General features: G+C 37.9%; 1 protein-coding gene across 1 annotated transcript in view; it reads right to left on the reverse strand.

Moving 5' to 3' along the window:
* LOC119237560 (serine/threonine-protein kinase Nek10-like) overlaps positions 1-15,790 on the reverse strand; it is a 64,609-nt gene that overhangs the window by 36,624 nt on the left and 12,195 nt on the right. The window contains exons 5-10 of the mRNA XM_054699009.1: positions 9,184-9,367; positions 8,988-9,074; positions 7,624-7,740; positions 7,472-7,526; positions 369-406; positions 129-269 (exon numbers count right to left, since the gene is read on the reverse strand). Coding sequence (XP_054554984.1) covers positions 129-269; positions 369-406; positions 7,472-7,526; positions 7,624-7,740; positions 8,988-9,074; positions 9,184-9,367 — 622 coding nt within the window. The remainder of the gene's footprint in view (positions 1-128; positions 270-368; positions 407-7,471; positions 7,527-7,623; positions 7,741-8,987; positions 9,075-9,183; positions 9,368-15,790) is intronic.

The following is a 15,790-nucleotide window of genomic DNA, read 5'->3' on the forward strand; positions in this document are numbered from 1 at the left end:
ACACAAAAGTTTCCCTGCATTTTGTGTTAAAATTACCTCCCAAGCATCATTCAGACATTTCAGGCCCAACTCTAATTCTGTGTTCGCCCACCGTGTGCTTGGCACCAACTGGCACTAGTAAGTACTACCATGATCTTTGAGATCGCGGAGGATCACAGCAGGAAGGCTGTGGGACCGCCACCCCGGCACTAACTCGGCCTCTACCTCCTTAACGTGGACCCTGAGTTTGAGGGGTGGCGCTTTCAGAAGCAGGTCAAGAGGCAGCAAAGCTGAAGAAATAAAAGGGGGAAAGATATGAAGCTGTAACACAAATTGCACTTGATGTCAGGGAGGCACGTGTGGTTTTATGGCAACCCACACTGAATTACCTGGTCGTGGTCTTGAGCCTATTCCACCAGTGAAGTCTCTGAAAACAGAAGGAGAGGCCATTAGGAGAACGTGTTTAAACTTGGACTTGACGAACATTTACTGAAGGCCTACCCTCCAGCACAGCTTTCAGTAGAAAAATAAATAAAGGTTATTTTCCCCCCAAGAAGCTCTCAAGAGTTCAATAAAAAGGGGGAAAAACATATCGGAACCCAGAACAGAGCAGACATTCCACTGGCAAATGAAAGCAGCTCGTCCCAGCAGAGTTGTTTATATGCTCTCAGAGCGATTAGGAGCCTAAATCTTGGTGCCTTGAATGATTTTCTTGTTACACTTAAAACCAAACCACTGATTTTGTATTAAAAAGAAATAATATTTCAAACTTTACATGCAGTATTTTCCAGGCTTTGTTCCTACTTTCTTTTACAAATAAAGGAAATTACAACTCTTCTACGAAATGAGATGATTTTTGCCTTTAAGAGTATTATATTTTCCTAAAGTTTCCAATGTTAACATCACTTGTTTGTCCTGCCCTAAGATTCTAGATTTTGTCAGCATTTTTCAAGTTGCCCTCTGTGCCCTCACTGCCCCAGGGACTGTCTTAAAGAACCTTCAACCTTTCTTTCTCTCTGTAATTTAAATTCAATTTCCTAATGTTATTTTGAATGAAACAATTGTGGTAAACTTCATGTAGTATTTATAGAGGTTTATTTATGACACACACCTGAAGTTTATAAGAAAAATTATAAGAAAAAATAAACTGTGGATAAGGCACATGATCGTTATTTGCTCAGTAGGAATCAATATAGAGATTTAAATACCACTAAACATGGCAGATAATTCCCTTATCCCACCCTCTTATTTCAATCACAGAATTTTTGATAACACACAGCAGCACATAGCCAGGTTATGAAGAATAACTAAACTGGCTCTCATTTATCCACTACCCAACTTAAGTGCCAGAATAAAACCAAATCTTTTCATCCAACTGTGATCCCTTCTGTAGCTTCTTCCTCAATTCCTAAGTCCCACCAAGTCAGCTCTCTTCATTTCACAGACGAGTTATGATTTCCTTTATTTGCAAAAGAGAGTAGGAACAAAGCAAAAAATATACTAGCCTGAGTTTCCAAAAGTCTTGAAAATTAAGACACTTGCAATTTTCCATAGTTAATACACACTCTCTAAACCTGACATAACAGGTGTGTTTACAAAACAAATAAGATGGTTCCTCCTCTCAACAAGTTCCAAGAGGGTGCCCATAGGGACTCTGCAGCACCTCATATCTTAGTGCACACTAAAAGCAGGTGCTTTCTGAAAAACCTTCCAGGCAAGTCCAGTACTAGCCAATAGAAATATAATGCAGACCACAAGCAGATGCTTAAATTTTGGGGTAGTTACATTAAAAAAGTAGAAAAGGGGTGAAATTAATTTTAATAATGTTTTATTTAACTGACATTTATCCAAAATACTATCATTTCTAAATATATACTAATGTAAAAATTAATGAGATGGTTTACAATTCAGTTTATATTTAAATAAAACAATGAAATTAAAAATGCAGTTCCTCTGTCCAACTAGCTACTCAAGAATCTAACATGTGGCCAGGGCCTCTGTATTCCATAGCAGGCCCTTCCCCTTCTTTAGAGGGTGCTGCCCCCTGTCTTCATAGACAAGACTGAGGTCAACAGTCGCCCACGTTGCTGCTGAATCTGCAACAACTTAGGGACCCCACTGTTTTAAATTTAACTTCTGGAAATCTTTTATTCATGAGTGCGTGGAGGCTCTTGACAGCTGGTAACCACTCATGGGTTGAATGAACTAGATTTCTATTACAGTTGTCCTGAAAAATCCAAAATTTCAAACATTTTTACATATAAAAAAACATGCTAGTGGTAGATGTGAAAGGGACTGTCCTGGAGATATGGAGTTACTGCTAACTTTGCTACTCCTTAAAAATAATTAAAACTCCTCTTTAATAAACTTTCAGAAATCTTTAAAAAATAGCCATCACACATTCATTCATTCATTCACTAAATATTTATCAAGTGCCTGCCATGTGTAGGCACTGTACACACAGTGGACATGAGATGGTGAAGAGAAACAGACCCACAAGTCTTGAAACATACAAGATTGCATGGGTATAGCAGAGAAACTGTTAATTCCTCTGAAAAATGTATCATGACTCTAAGGAAACATGTTCCTCTGAAATTGCAAAATAGAACAGACTCATTGTAACTAGAAATGGCAACTTTGGACTAGCCAATTTTTGGATCCACAGGTGGACAAAGATTTTTAATTAGGCAGAGCCTTGGGGAAGTCTGTTTCTAATTGAACCAGATTGAACATTTATATCCAATAGAACATGATGGCTATAGAGGATGGTTTGTTATGACAGAGCAGGCTGGAAAATAGACAGAAATGGCATGACACAAAGAGAACATTTCAGAAATGTTTTCTGATTAAGAAAAAGTCTTAACATAATGAAGCTGTGTCCTCTGATAGTTTTGAAAAGAGCACTGACCAATAGCACTTCAGATTGATAAAACAGAATTTCAGCAAAATGGAAGATTTTAAAGCACTCTGAGAGGTCTTTAGACCTCTTTAGCCAAAACAGAAACTAAAGTGCAGAATATGGGGCCTCCCCTGATGGCGGTTGAGCACCATACTGTGAAGCTGTCCGCAGCCTCTGCAGAGCCAGTTCGATCCCTGGCTGCTGGAGAGGGTCCGACATGGCGCGGCAGACCTCTCTTGTCGTGCCCGCTGCTCCTCTCAGCAGCGTATTTCATCAGTCTGCCTGTTCTGTTCCCTGCTCTGTCTCTGGTGAATCCTCTCACCCTCCCACACATCTGGCCTATACCCCAGTTCTTGTATAAAAATAAATAAAGAAATCTTTAAAAAAAATAAAGTGCAGAATATGACTGTCAGCTACAACTTCCACCCCAAATCACTAACAGGTAGAGATTGGCAGTATTAACTTTTCAACTTTTCATAGAATTAATTCAAGTGTCGGGCACATTATTTTCTTCTGCAAGGTTCTGACAGGTCCTGAGATTACAAAAGGAGCCCTATGCTCATATGTGTGGTGCTGGATGGTCACAAACATCCCCAATCATCTTTATAAACAGACTAGAGCCAGGCACACAACCTTCAATACAATTATGCATACATGAATCTATGAAAGGAATTGTGAACCACAGGTATCGCTAATACCGCAAACACCCAATGTTTCAAACCAGCCTGCCAACCCTACCCTGTTACCTTAGCAACAGGATGCAAGCAGGCATGGATAAATCTTGTTGCCTCAGCAACAAGATCTTAAAAAAATAAAATAGGTCTTATGTTATGTCTATTGCAAAGGCTGTAGGATAAAGTCAGAAGGTGAGATTTCGGTCTTATTGCAATGAGAGATATGGAATCTGTGCTAAGATAACAGTCATTCATCTAGATGAACAAGTATTTGTGGACTGGTATCTACATGGAATACACTGTGCCCTGGGTAATGACAGGATGGACCAAGTCTTGTATCTGCCAGCACATATGAGTAATATTAACTGAATGAATGAACAAAATGATATTTCAAAGGTTTTAATACAATGCCCAAAGCTTCCCTGAGTGAATATGATAGAGTTAGAAACCCCTGTGTGAATGATCAAATTCTACTATAAACAGGATGATTTATTTGAAGTTGAAATAAAATGTTATGACTCAATGAATTAGATCCATCTATCTGTCTGTCCATCTGTCTATCTATCAACCTATCTATCTATCTATCAAATTACATGAGACTATAAAAACCAGACAGAAACTGGTAAGAGTCAAGCCCATTCTTAATTTTTTTCCTAGCAAGTAGTAATAGAGACAGAGATTTTAGATCACTTAGGTCACTAAAATGATTAAAGTAGGAAATTTCAAAGAAACTACTAATTATTGAATTATAATTACTTTTTTCTTGACATAGATATTAACCCAGTTTTTGGCTAACTCTGCTAATGTGCAAAAAACATCATCAAACATTAACAATAGGATATTTATTTCATATGAGTATTTCAAAGTAGGGAATATTTTATGAGAGTTTGATAATGAAGAGGAAATTCTATTTTCTCTCTTATTCCTTATCATTAAGAGATGTACACACAAAAATAAAAGATGATTTCCACAAAGACCATCATTCACCTTAATCCCCCTCAATATACACGTGGAGTTTAAATCTCTCAAACTGGGATTGTGAAAATGGTACAACCACTCTGGAAAACAGTTGGGCAGTATCTTAGTTAAGTATACAACTACTGTATGATCCAGCCATTTCACTTCTAGCATTTACCCAAGAGAAAAAAAAAAAAAACATGTGTCTGGGCCTCCCTGTGGCACAGGGAGTTGAGAGTAGTGCTGTGAAGCTGTCTGCAGCCTTTGCAGCACTGGTTTGATTCCCGGCCAGCCAGGGAGATTCCCACTTGGCGCAGCAGACTTCTCCTGTCACGCCCACTGCTCCCCTCAGCAGTGTATTTTGGTCGTCTGCCTATTCTGCTCCCCACACTGTCTCTCGTGAATCCTCTCACCCTCCCGTGCCTCTGGCCTGTACCCCAGGCTCTTGTATAAAAATGAAAATTTTTTTTAAAAAAGTGTCTTTACAAAGACACAAATGTTTATCACACTTGCATTTGTAATAGCCAAATACTAGAATTCAAAGGTCCACTAACAGATGAATGGATAAACAAATTGATATATATTCAGACAGTGGAATACTATCTAACAATAAAAAAATTGAACTATAGCTATATAAAACAATATACATGGATCTTGAAATAATTATGCTCACTAAAAGAAGCCAGACAAGTAGTATATGTGATATATGATATGATTTACACAAAATTATAAAATGCAGACAAATTTATAGCACAAGTAGATTAATGATTGCCTGGGATAGGAGTGAGGAACACACGTGGGCACAGGACATATTTAGATGGTTATGTTCACTATTTTAGTTGTGATTTCACAAGGATATCTCTATTCACAACATATCAAACTATGCACTTGAAATATTTACAGTTTATTTTATGTGAATTATATCTTATTGAAACTGTTGAAACAAAATATCTTCTCATGTTCTCATTCAAGAGTTATTTATGTAGACCATCACATGGTCTGTGTGCGTTCATTAAAGGCAGTATATAAAAAATGCCCATTAAGCTAATTTCTGTCTGCCTTTTTTTACTTAATAGGTAGAACTTAAGTATAAGTCAGATCCCACAGTAACTCTAGGTCTAAGACATAGACATAAATCTATTTCTTCAGGAGAACTAGCTAGTTATCTCTCAACAGAGTATGAGTGATCACAGTTAAAGGAGTCACTTGTGAACATTTAGATTAATAAACATCTACAGCATAATTCCTAGTGATACTTTTTTTTAAAACATGTAGTTTTTTTTTTTTTTAAAGATTTATTTATTTTTATACAAGAACTGGGATACAAGTCAGAGGCGTGGGAGGGTGAGCAGATTCAGCAGAGACAGAGCCGGGAGCAGAACAGGCAGACCGACTGAAATACACTGCTGAGGGGAGCAGTGGGTGTGACAAGAGAGGTCTGCTGCGCCATGTGGGAATCTCCCTAGCCGGCCGGGAATCAAACCCACACTGCAGAGGCTGCGGACAGCTTCACAGAGCTCTGCTCAACCTGCTGTGCCACCAGGGAGGCCCCCTTAGTGAGACTTTTTTATAGATTTTCCACTTAAATGCGAAGGACAAAGATATAAATCAAGTGTATTCTGGCAAACCAAGGGCCTAATAAGAAGCAAATTATGCTAAGTGAATATGTCTGCAGTGAGAATGATCTGCTCAGTGTTAGGAAATGTGGATGAAATGGAAGTTCCCTATTGTGTTCTTCTGGGATGTGGGAATTCCGGTGACGTGGCATCCAGCTGGGGGAGATTTGTTGTCTAGAGATTCCCCTCTGCTATGTGAATGACTGCCCTTTCCAGAAGCTGAGGAAGGGAGCTCTGTCTCTCCACTTACCTGGTATGTCAGCTTCGAGTTTAGAGTCCAGGAGTTTTGGTGATTTGGGGGTGCTGGACTGGGAATGGGGAAGAACTTGGCCAGACTTGGATCTCTAAGAGTTGGGGACTAGCTCTTTTTTGATCTTATTATTAATTATATTCCTAAAAAAAGTTTCATCTTATGATGGCTGGTAGGTACTTTCTAGAACAAATTTCATGTTTCCTTTTACCAGCCTTGAGACTTTACTACTTCTGCGAAGTCAGGAGCTGCCCTCCTGAGTTTTGCTTGCTCATGTTTTACCCATTGGGCTGGAACATTTGTCCAAGAAAGTCTATTTCAAATTAATGAGGAGGTACTCTGACTCCTCAGCAGGCAATACGCTTAAATCTAGTATCTAATATCTGAGCTGACCAAAGTTGAGAATTTATGGTTAAATTTTCTCTGTGCACTATTTAGCAGGGGGCAAGTCTGGATTCTAAACTCTGGAAGCCTTGCTCAGATCAAGCATGTATTTTCCCTGTGGCGTTTTCTCATTGGGACCAACTCCCTTGTTTTGTTGTTATTGTTATTGTTGCTTTCTTAACAAAGAAGAGCTAATTAGTGTCACCAAGGGGAGAGTTGTTCAGGATCTCATTGTAACTGTTCTTACCATTTAATATTACCATTTAATATATGGCATAGAATAGCTAAAAATCTCTACATACTTCATTTTCAATTTCATTTCTATCACCTGCTGGCTGGGTGACTGGGATGAGGTGCACATTTGCCACTAATACCCCAGGGATTTGGACAAACAAGATGCAGGGAGCCAGGAGTCCATGTGACCTCATCCAGCACCACTGCCCTTCCCTGCATGGGCCCTCAAGTCCAGAGAAGCTAACTAATGGGAGATTGAAAAGCTAGGGGGAAAAAAGATAGAATAAAACCCAAGTAGAGCTTAGCACTCTTTCTAGTGTGCTTAGTAAACTATATAATCAGTTCAGAGAAAGTGTACTCCAACAGCCTCTGTTACCACATGCCCATGATAACTTCTGGCTATCATTTTTCAATCTGGCTGCCCATAACTCAGTTTGTAGAGTCTAAAGATCTTTCCAGAAGCTTAACGTGTACATACCTTGTTTGGGATTGTCGTTCTCCTCCCGAAGCACTAAAACTTCTCTTTAAAATGCCTGAAACAAGAATATAAAAATAACTGCACTCTTCTACTTCAAATCTTAAATTTATTTGTTTAAAAAAATCACTGCATTCAATTATCTGAATTATTACCGGTGTATGTACTACAAAGGCTGTCTTCACTTCTGAAAACATCAGTTAAAATGTAATGGTGCAAATTAGTAGTTCCTTGACAGGTTTGTTTAAGGGTCTTTTTCCAAAGAAAGGGTGCTAAACAAAGAAACTCCATTATTAATAGTTAACAACATACAATAAAATATCTACAGCATACGCATCCTAAGGCCTTTGCCAAGATAGCTACAAGCCACTACGTGCCAACTCAAGGTCCAACTTTCCTTCTTTGCTTTCCCACGGGCCCTCCCCACCATTGTTAGCCGGAATATATAACACTGAGTTCATTTCAAAACAACCATAAACTGCTACTAGAATTTGCTGTGTATGTTTATGTGCATGGCTATTTTTCCTGTGTAATGTTCATGCTTTCCCAGTCACAAAGAAGAGCTTTTTACCTAGCAACAGGAATTTACCAGAAAAACAGAGTAGAGTGTTGGAAATTGGGATTGTCCCAGAAAATCTGGAGCAGTTGGTCACCATGTTGATGGCACAAATAAGTATGGAAAGGAACCAAGAATGCAGTTAAATCCTTAGGGTTCTATTGTGATCCTTGGAGAGATGATTTTAAACCTTCCTTTATGAGATTTTGATAAAATAGTCATTGGTGAGAAGGAATTATTTACAGTTAATTTATGTCAGAGTTTTTCTGTCTCTTCTATTCAATATTCCATTAACTTACTCTTTCAAAAGAATTACTCTTTTCTCACCATTTCCTATTTTAAGTTCTCTTTCAGTTTCAGATTCATTAGTGAATTGAATCCTATCTTTATAATCTTTAAATTTTATCTATATATTTTTTTCTTTTCTTTCTCACACTTCAGTGTAATTATTTTCAATACTGTTTCTAATATAGAGTCAAGATACACATGTGGACTAAATTTATACATCTTTGTACATCATACCGTTTCACAGTTAAAAACAATGAACATATTTATTTTACTTTAGTGCTTTAAATACAGGACATCCCTTTACATGAATGTAAATGCAAGTGTTCATAACTTAGTCTACACTGATCCTCATTTCTCCTGCAAGTTCTAATCCCTAGTCAACAGAAGTGTACTGGTCACTTCCTTTTTGAGCTATTGAGTCTGTGTCCATTTCCCAGTTAGAACCTGCCTTGCTGGTAGAAATAATGAAACTTCATTTGACAGCTGAGGCAAGGGACAAAAGCAGTGCTTGCTGGTTGGCCTTTGGGCTCTCAGAGTGAGGGACACACCCATCTCCACAAACTTTGTCCCTGGAAAACCAACCATGGGCTATGCCCAGGATGACTTTTTCTTGACTGGAGTATGAGTTCCAAACCACACCCTGCTGAACCCCACAAACAGGGAAAGAAAGCTTACTGAAAGTTGACTCTTTCAGAGGGCTTGAACTGGAGCTGCTGCAGTTATCTGAAATGTCCAATTCGTCATCCAGCTCTGAATATATATCTGGGCAATCACAAAAAAAGTAAAAGTAAAAAGCAGGTGAACCTTGGAACAGAAAGGAGTCAGAAGTGCACTCATGCTGACTCATGAGTGCTCATGCCCCCAGGAGTACCTTTCTCAATGTTTTCCAGGTTGAAGTTATCATCCGACAGGATTTCCTCACAGGCCCTGTCTTCGTCCTTACCACAGGGGGCCTGGAAGCCTTCCGGAGGCAGCTCTGCACTTTCTGAGAGTTCGCTCTTCAAGCTGGCAGCGCCACTGCTGCTACTACTCAAGCTTGCCTTCTCAAAGGTCTCCTGGAAGGAGAAATTCCACTTTTAGTAACCTCTCCTTCCTCCCCTCCTTCTGCAGGATCCAAAGCTTGTTAGAACATACATCCTAAAGTTTGAATTATCATTAAAAATAGTTTGTGCTGAAATAACACCAGCAGTTCCACCTATACATCTGCTATCAAATTCATTCAGCTCTTAACTACCAAAAAAAAAAAAAAATGAATCAAGGAGATCTGTAAGCTACTATTGGACAACAAATGAATGAATGTGGCAAGATAATCAGTACAAAGACCCAAACAAAGTTATCATGGGCATGGGGTAACTAAGTCATCTGGCCAAAGAACCCGTGGCATAAGGAATAGCTCTGCATCCATTAAACTAAGATGCCTCTTCCTTAAGCTATTTTTAAAACATTGGCTGTCAATCTTCTCAGTCTCACTGTGATAAATAAGGCTTAGTTCATTCAAATCTCATGGGCAATCAGTAGCACTCTGCCAGGCCACAGAAAAAGGGAAGTGGAGTCCCCCTGAAAAGTGAAGAGCAGCAGAAAAAGGGACATTCAAACCACATGGGAGCCCACACCTCTGCTCTTCCTCATCAGTCTCTTAAGCCAAGAGGTTCATATCTCCCGCTCCTTTCCTTGCTAATTGAAATGTGTTCTTCTATTCTCGTAAGATGAGTTCCCCCCACTAAGTTCATATTGTGGTTATCTGCATTTGGCTTGAGTTGGAAGATAGCATCTTGAAGAACCAAACCAAATCTAACAAATAGCCAAGACATTTTGTGCACAGCAAACTGTCCAACCAATTTTTGCTTATTATCTCTTTTCCTGAGAATTTATTCAATGTTCCTTCCTCAAAGTTTCACAAAGATGCTGGAGCTCTTTCTTGCTCTGTTGGTGCTAACATTCAGTTGAAGGAAAGTTTTCATTTTCTTTGGTTAGTCCTCTAGCCAATGCTCAAAATCTTCCTGCTCATGGCTCAGAACTGTTCATTCCTGTTTCTTGGGCTCACCCTGGTCTATTAACTTAGAACTGGTGGTGGGAAATATTTTGGATACTCTCTGGCAGCGCAAATTTATGCTTCTCATAAATTTGAGACCTGAGACAAGCAGAGGGTCTCCAATACCAGCCTCAGTTTTGCTCATGTGCCTCACATCAAACCTATGAGCTCCATTTAAGACTCAAAACTTGACTGTAAAATCCCAACCTCTCCCATACCCTCTTTCCTTTCTGCTCTAATGTACAGATCAGTTTTCTCACAACTATCCTCAAATGAAGTCATTACAAATTTTCATAGATATAAACATTCAGTTTAGGGTTTTCTCCTCTTTATAACTTTTCTTATTCTAAATAAATCACTCCTTGGCCTATTTTAAAGACCATAATTGCCATTGATAACCCCGTAGGGCCTACACACACAAAATGTGTCAATGCTATAGAGGTTGGAAAAAAATGAGAGAACTTTTAAGTGAAAATTTTTTATCCTGTTGATACATTAGTTGCCAGATTCATCTAGCTCTAAAACTAGCAAAACTTCAGTAACGCTTATGTTTCTCTTGAAAACAGGTGTGGCTATGAAATCAGCAGAAGACCTTTTTCTTTAAATGAATGAAGAGTACGAAGAAGCTGTGAGTCCCAATGTAGGCGAGTCTGGACTTGAGGGGGTTTGACTTGCAACCAATACCCAAGAACTAGTGGGTTGCAAACCAACAGTCCCTTGCACCTGCCCAAATTGCTCCACAGGAAATTGGGTATTTGCTTAAATTCTGCCAAAGGGGGGACTCACATATTGAGAGATGCTTTTTCAGACTCTATAAGCAGGGAAGTAATGAGGAATGTGTAGTTTGTTTTGGTTTTAAAACCTCTGTTTCATAATCTATTATAGAAGATTTGGCTTCAAAAAATCTATATGCTTCTTGAACTTGTCATAAACCATATGCCACTATAGACACATTTTCCCTGGTGTGATTTCCAGTTTTTTCCTTGTGGAATATTTGAATAGCCAACCCATTAGCCATCTCACACTTTGAAAAACTGGGGCCTATTTTAGTCCCTTTTAACTCCCTTGGTCCCTTGTACATAGCAAATGCTCACATGATGAGTTCAAAGGGAGAGAAAGAAGGATCAGAAGAGCACGCAAAAACCCTTGCCAGAGGAGTAGGCTTTTAATGCCTGTGTTTCTTATCTTGGGCCCTTGTCCAGAGCCTACATTGTGATGTTTCTGTAAAAACTGAAGGGACTCTATGGTGATACAACTATGAGTTGGAGTGAATATTTCTCCCTTCTCTGCCTTAGAAATGACTAGTCCACCAATGACAGATGCCTGGAGGCTTGGCCAGAGGCAAAAGATGGCTGAGGTCTGAGAATTGAGGCCAGGAAGATGTTTTTAAAAGTTACTTTCAGTAAGTACATAAACCTATTAAAAAGATTTGAGAGAGTGTGTGTCTGTGCATGCACGCACATTGGGGAGCACGGGTGGGGGGGCGGTGGGCATTGGGAGGTAAGTATAGCCTTGAGGGACAGAATTTGGCTGCTGTTAACTTTTTTACTTTCCAAATGGAAATTAATTACCCAGGATTTTTCTAGGAGTAGGAAAGAAAGTGAATAAGATTTTCTTGGCCTCTGTTTCGCCTAGGAACGGATGGACACATTCTATGTATCAATATGGAAGCAAGGAGAAGACAATGCAAATCACACAATAAAATTATCACTGCTATGGAACACATCACCACAACAGGAGACACTTCCTGACACAGAGCTGCCATAGGCACAATTATGTTTAGTTCCATTTTGCTCATTATAAAGTAATTTTTTTAACATGTGCAGCAGTTCACAATGCATTTCTAATAGAATAGTAATTCAGCAGTAACCCACTGACATGCCCCATATTCACCACGACAGTAAGGAAGGCATTAAAAGAGCCTACTTTATTAAAACTAGTGTAGTTTTTTTTAATTGTCCAGAATATTTGTTTTATAAGGGGAGAAAGAAAAGTAAGAAATAAATATAAAGTACTTCACCAACTATATCCTGCAGATGCTTTATTTTGGAGCCATAAAAGATGTACTAGCCTTTTGTGTTCAGAAATTTTATAGTCTGTTTGAGCTATCTTTCTACCCAAGTTTCTTCCATTTGTTTAGTTAATAACCGTGACCTTAAATAATACATAAATTTAAGGTGTGACAGAAATTCATCTGGCTGAGGTGATCTCTTTTCAGTGACAAACCATGTTCTAGACTTTTCAAAGATGATAGCACAAAGAAAATTCAAAATAGGAGACAGATCATTGACCATATATTATAGCACATAAACTTAGTCCCCAACATTTCAGTTAAAAAAAAAATCAGCCAGTCTAGTCAGATGGTGGAGACAGTCAGGGTGACCCACCCCATAGTTGAATGGACTGCCCCTTTTAGTGCCTAAGTGAGAGCTTCCCTTTTCAGGATCTCACTCTAGGATGCTTGGCTTTGCCACCAGGGAGGCAGGCTGCTGGAGCCTGGTCCTTCCCTTCAATAAATGGAAACATTTAGTTCCAAAGTTGTTCGGATGATATCGTTGCCTCATTTCATGTACGAAGTCCTGAATCATTTCCCTCATCCATGCTCTCCATATCAAGTTGAAGAACAATATATTCAAATTTAATCAGAAAAACTAGTGCCTAGAGTCTGGAAAATAGCTAAATTTATAAATATTATATGTAAAAAAGAAAATGTCCTCTACAAGTCTGAAGGTTGTTGTTTTATTTTGTCTTCTTGAAACTATTCACACAAAATTAAACATTTTGCTTGATCAGATTAAATGCATATAACTATGATCCAACCCTTATCACGACACTGTCTTAATTTTCAATATAAATTTTCAGCATCAAATTTATCATGCTTGAGGATGTTTCACTGCCACCCATATTTAACCTAATGTCCACAAGGAGTTTTCTGTTTTTCCTAATTCAGGCTTTCTGGAACTAATAATACTAATACAGGTGAGAAGAACTATGCCAAAACCTAAAAGTCTCACTTGTTAAGTGTACATGAGATATGGACTACAGCCACATTTGTTGACCACCATTTTGTTGCAAAGCTGCAGACTAATGAACAAAAAGAACTGACTATTTATGTTAATATTTCCAAAGACATTTCAAATGAGGCCAGAATCAGGTGATTCCATGTAAGATATATGTATATATATTATGTATCTTATATATGTATATATATGTATCTTATATATGTGTATATATGTATCTTACATGGAATTATATATTCAATATGTATATTATATAATATATATGTGTATCTTACATGAATTATATATATTATATATAATACACAGAGATTCATCAAGTTTTAAATTTAAGATATTCTAATTTGGATAATGGAAATCCAGCAATGCTGAAGGCATTAAACCACATGACATTAGACACAGGTGGTATCAATACAGATGAAACATACACATTAGAATCCTACTTACTTTTTCATTTTCAACCCAGAATTATAGAAAGAAAGACCTACTTCTTGATCCCTCCTTGAACTTGGCAGACAGATTCCAATCTCAAGATCTTTGGATTTGCTGGTCCCTCTGCCATCAATGTTGTGTCTCCAGATATGTGCATGCTTTACCTTTTAAATGCATTTAAGTTTCTGCTCAAATCTCATACAAATAGAGAGGCTTTACCGACACCCCTAGTGGAAATACCCTATTTCCCTATATCCACTGCTTTCTATTCCTATTGCTTTCTATTCCCATGCCTACTAATATTTTGTCTACAGCACTTAAACATTTTTTATTTATCTGTCATTTATCTTGCCCCACTAAGACAGTGGGGGCCTTTGACTGTTACATTAATTGCTGTATCACCAGACTAGAACAGTACCCAGGAGGGAGTAGATATTCAGCAAATTTTGTTGAATATGTAAAATAAAATATTAATTTTTCAAAATGTTACAAAGTTCTTCCCCATGTTGAAACAAAACATTTTAGAACTAATGCTGGAAAAATTGGATATTCACATGGAAAAAAATGAAATTCAGTCTCTTCATTATTCTATGCACATTGACAATAGTCCTATAATCATAAGGCATTTTACTAAAAAAAAAAGTATTTTTACAATCTTAGGACAACAATTCTTTAACAGGATGAAAAAAGCACTAACAAAAACTAAACGAATAAACTGAACTTTAACAAAATATTTTTGGCTCAACAACAACAGCAAAAAACGTCAATAAAAATAGTTAAGTTATTGAAAACAGATTTCTATCTGGAATATTTAAAGAATTCCAATAGATCAACAAAAACAGAAAAACAATCCAATGAGATCATTGACAAAAGTTTTAAACCAACACACACATGCACAAAATAGTTTTCCACAAACACACAAAAAGATACATAAATGGCCAATAAAGCACATGTAAAATACTCAGCATCATTGGTTATCAGAAAAATATAAATTAAAATCACAAAGAATGGGGCCTCCCTGGTAGTGCAAGGGTTAAGACATAACCGATAAAGCTATTGCAGCCACTGCAGCATGAGTTCAATTCCCGGCCAGGCAGGGAGCAGCCCACATGGCGCAGCAGACCTCTCCTGATTCGCCCACTGCTCCCCTCAACAGTGTACTTCGGTCAGTCTGCCTGTTCTGTTCCCCACTCTGTCTCTGGTGAATCTTCTCACCCCCTCCCCCACACCTCTGGCCTGTACCCCAGGTCTTGTATGCATAAATAAATAAATTTTTTAAAAAAAAATAACAGAGACAGTCTTTTGTACTCACTACAAAGGCTAAAATTAAAAAGACTGACAATACCAAATGTTGGCAAGAATGTGGACAGATTAGAACTCTCATACCTAGCTCCTGAAAGTGTTAAATAATATAATTTTGGAGAAATGTTTAGTAGTTTAATGTTTAGTAGTTTAGTAGTTTAAAGTTAAATGTTTAGTAGTTTAAAGTTGAACCTATGACCCTGAAATTCTACCCCTAAGTATCGACCTAAGAGAGTTAAACTATATTCTTAAGGAGACTTTTAGAAGAAAATTCATAGTCGTTTACTTATAAAACCCCAATCTGGAAATAATGTAAGAATTCATCAATAGGAGAATAAACATTATGATATATTCACACAATATTATAGAGTAATATAAACAAATTACTCCTATACATAACAGCATGGATGAAACTCACAGATATTATATTAAGTGACAGAAGCCAAAAGAGCAGAAACTATTTGATTTATAAAAGTCAAATCATAGGCAAAAATCTTTTATAGGACAGAAAGTATAACAATCCTGCCAACGGGCAGGGAGTTGTATAGGAAGGCATAGGAGGGAACTTTCTGACATGATAAAAATGTTCTGAATCTTGTTTTGGGTGAGAGTTATACAGATGTCAAAAGTCCTTGAACTAAGCATTTAAAGTTTGTATATTTTATTGCATATAAGAAAGGGTTGCTGGATGATGT

The sequence above is a fragment of the Talpa occidentalis genome, unplaced genomic scaffold, assembly GCF_014898055.3.
Source record: "Talpa occidentalis isolate TD23 unplaced genomic scaffold, MPIMG_talOcc4v2.1 talOcc4.10, whole genome shotgun sequence".
Taxonomy (NCBI): domain Eukaryota; kingdom Metazoa; phylum Chordata; class Mammalia; order Eulipotyphla; family Talpidae; genus Talpa; species Talpa occidentalis.